The sequence below is a fragment of the Myotis davidii genome, unplaced genomic scaffold (genome assembly GCF_000327345.1).
Source record: "Myotis davidii unplaced genomic scaffold, ASM32734v1 scaffold345, whole genome shotgun sequence".
In the NCBI taxonomy this organism is placed as follows: Eukaryota; Metazoa; Chordata; class Mammalia; order Chiroptera; family Vespertilionidae; genus Myotis; species Myotis davidii.
Window position 1 is genome coordinate 368,295 of NW_006296540.1, and position 3,646 is coordinate 371,940.

The following is a 3,646-nucleotide window of genomic DNA, read 5'->3' on the forward strand; positions in this document are numbered from 1 at the left end:
GTCTCGCTTCATATTACACAGTGTTTTACAAAGTATCATACTTTAAAACGATATTAGCTTGTAAGAACATGTGATAAATAACTGCAAAATGCAATGGGTATTGGATTTTAAAGCGTGCCTTTAACATTTATGTAAAACGTTTTTTTGTCTCATTCAATAGAAAGTTATCTGGCCACTGGGTGAAGCTAGCAATAAAACTACTGGTCTTAAGATAACACTGAAAATTATTTCCTTTGTGTCCAGGCTAGAAATGACTAAATAATTGAAAAAGTATGTTGATTTTTCTTATTTTTCTCACGGGGAGCTCTTTTGGGCACACTAAAGGCTTTGTACTCCTCTGATGTTTTTGTCCTGAAACATGGCTCCTGTAGATACAGCCTTATTCACCATCTGCTTGCTTGTGACAGCTGGAGCCAGGCGCCAGAAGCCGGGCATTTCTGCCTCCCTTGCTGACCACGATTTCAGAGGGTTTCTTAACAGCTTGATTTCCAGGAGGAAGGACACTAGCCTTGCTGAGTCACAGGCTTGTTTTGGGTTGAAAGGAACAATGCCATGTGAAGGCTTTTTGCAGAGATCAAGAGCTATCCAAATCCACATGGTTGAGTCCCCTTAAGTGATCGGGGCTCTGTAGTTTCACACAACAATGATACCTGTTATCTAAAGGCGTCTTGACTTACTTTTCAGTACATTGAGGCTTAATTTCCTTTAAGAGAAAAAAAACCCCACTATAAAAGCTATGGGATTTACCTGGAGTAACTACATAGGGGTTTTTTCATCTTTATATAAATGTCATTTTAAAGAAAGAATAATGGATTACCATGCGCACATATATGAAATGTGAATTTTATTGTTCATGACCATGCTACTACTGTTCTATAAAGATTTGACATTTGGGTTTCAAGTCCATGGAATTTTGCATTCTTTTATTAAAAACAGAGGTATTATAACAACAATGCTTTATATTTCCTTTATCTTGTTCATGTCCATGAAGTACTAGTATTGACGAGAAAGCATTAATATTTGGCACACATGTTGCAGGTGTGTGGACAGCACATTCTATTGTGTTGAAACAGAGACATTACAAAGATGAGTGCAGAAACAGTAAAGCTAGGTTTTTCTCTTCCTAATAGAGGTTTTAGGATGTTTACATACCTCAAAATACTGAATATTTTTCATTTTCACAAATTTTTGAGTTTTCAAACTTGTCCAACTGGGCTGCACTTGATTTATTTACATTTGGAATAAATATAGTGCTGCCCTTTCCCTCCTTCCGTGTGGTTTCAGTGTACATGATTCAAGTGGGAATAAAACTGCACATTTAATTCCAAAATATTCCTAGCCTGGGAAAAAAGTGCTCTTTTGGAGTAGTGATGTTTATTTTAGAGTAATTCTATAGCCAAACAATTTATTATGTGAATGCAGATATACAGATAGCGTGATCAAACAAAATACTTACTATTTTCTAGCTGCCTTACAGAAATGATTTACTCAAGAAAACAGAACAAAATTTCTCAGTTTCATTAATCAGCTTTGTAAATATTTTGCCAGAGCTTTTTTTTGTTGGGGTGGGGGAACAAGTAAAAAAGTTTGAAAGCTCATATGTGTCTATTTTGTTTTAGCTTGGTGTATTTATTGAGAGTAAATTCTGTATGTCTTTGCAGTTCATCAATATGTGTATTTAGAAGTTTTTCAAGTTCTTTTGCTCGCTTCTCTTCCTCCATGAGGAAATGCTGCGTGGCCAGGGACGCTGGGAAGGACGTGTCTGGGGGAGACTAAAAGGAAGAAAGACAAGTTAGCTGAGGAGCACAAGCCTTTTTAAATCTTCATACTTCCAGGCATTCTTCAGCCCTGACATATTGTCCAACACTGCAACCCTTAATGAAAGAACATACCTTACGCTGAATTCCCTCTATCAGTGTAATGCAGTCCCTAATGACATGGTCAAGGAGCTAAAACATCACAGCTCTGATACATAAAAAAGCTCTAGAAGTGAATTACAATGTCCAACTGCAGGTGCAGAGAGAACACAGTTACCATGAAACTAATCTAAAACATACTCTACTGATTTGCAAAGCCAATGATTTTCATCTGAAAATAGGCAACCCTAAAAAGGCTGAATAAGATTCTAGTAGAATGAGACGAAGAAAGCTTATAGAGGAAAATAATTAAGGATTATTTTAAAAGGGGGCTGACTGCTGCTAGGGAGTTATTTAGGTGAGGAGGGCGGAAGAGTGGGGAGGGCCATAGGCTGGGAGGGATCTTGTTTGTTCAATTACAGCTGAGAAAGTCTCAGTGCTGGGTGCCCAGTTCCATCCTTCAGGTAATAAGGAAGTGCTCATTTAACTGTTTGTGGCCTGTTTAGTGCTTACTCTTATCCCCTACCACACACACAGTATCTGTGGCTGAGGAATAAAGGATGATGTTAGGTAATTTTATAGTGCTCATTAAAAATAATTTTTAAGTTAATTAAAAAAAATTGGGGAAATTTGTACTTACACCTTCTAGTTCTGTGGTCAACTTTTGTTTTATTAGGAAGAATGGGACTTTATGAAGAGTTTGGAGAGTTAGCAGTTTGAATGCAGGTGAACTTTGTCACAGGGGGAGGGAGGGAGGGTTAGTTCACAAGTCTGACCTCCACCAAAGTGTATGGGTCGTGGCAGACGATAGTGAAGTACCACAATCTTATCTGAGAAGTTGCCCCAGCTGTAGCTGCTGGGCCAGACACACAGTATCTTTACTGCAATAGAATGTCACAGCCTTGGGTATGTGGTATGCTGCTGTTCATCTGGCAAATGCATCCTTTCAATGATAAGGAGCAGGGCCAGCAGCATTAGCACGCACATGGCCTCGCCTAGACAACAGTGCACGTCCATGTTTTTGCCCCACTATTGTGTTATGTTAATGATGCGGTCACAGTCAATTCTGAAGGAGCCTGGGCCACCTGGACATTCCAAGGACTACAGACGATAAGACATCAATCATATATTAACTTTAACATCATGCTAAGACCCGATGAACAAGAAGCGGTAAGCATGTAGAAGGCTTGGCAAGACAACACAGACTCCAGAGAGTGAAAGACAAGCCTCATAAGCAATTCAGGGGATTCACCCGGTGTTTTCAGGTGTCCAGCATAGCCACATGTCTCCTCTTCAGCACGAACTAATGCACCTTGAGTTTTTATCACTACGAGAGAAGCACAAGGAGCAGGGAATCTAGATGGGTGAGGAGATGGTGCGTACCAGTGAAGTCCTTGAGACCAATTACAGCCTCAAGGAAAGTAGTTTATAGCTCTAACCAGATATTGTGATCATCCAGAATCTTGGAGAAGCTATGCCTGAAAGGAATGAACAACATGGAAAGGATGCTGAAGGCTCCCCTTCACCAGGTGGTGCATCTACCCTGCAGCACTGTGGGTGTTGACTGCTAATAGCTCACAGCTCGCCATTTCTCTGGAGACCTGCCCTCAGTTGCACTGGAGCCTCCTGCCTCATTGCAATCCCTCCTTCAGGGCATTCCCTCTCAGAGGCAAGCCTGATTGACACAGGGGCACAAAACACCAGACTTCTTGTCCTGCCGGGGAATCAACTCTGTCGTGTAATCCATGCTCCAAGCTCCTGGTGAGATCAGGCTAGACCAGTGGTCAGCA

The 3,646-nt window shown here is 40.7% G+C and overlaps 1 protein-coding gene across 1 annotated transcript in view; it reads right to left on the reverse strand.

The window, feature by feature from the left end:
* Positions 1-872: 872 nt before the first annotated feature.
* Positions 873-3,646, reverse strand: part of CCDC67 (coiled-coil domain containing 67) — a 75,738-nt gene continuing 72,964 nt past the window's right edge. Inside the window, exon 13 of the mRNA XM_006771940.2 lies at positions 873-1,772. Coding sequence (XP_006772003.1) covers positions 1,596-1,772 — 177 coding nt within the window. The 3' untranslated portion in view covers positions 873-1,595. The remainder of the gene's footprint in view (positions 1,773-3,646) is intronic.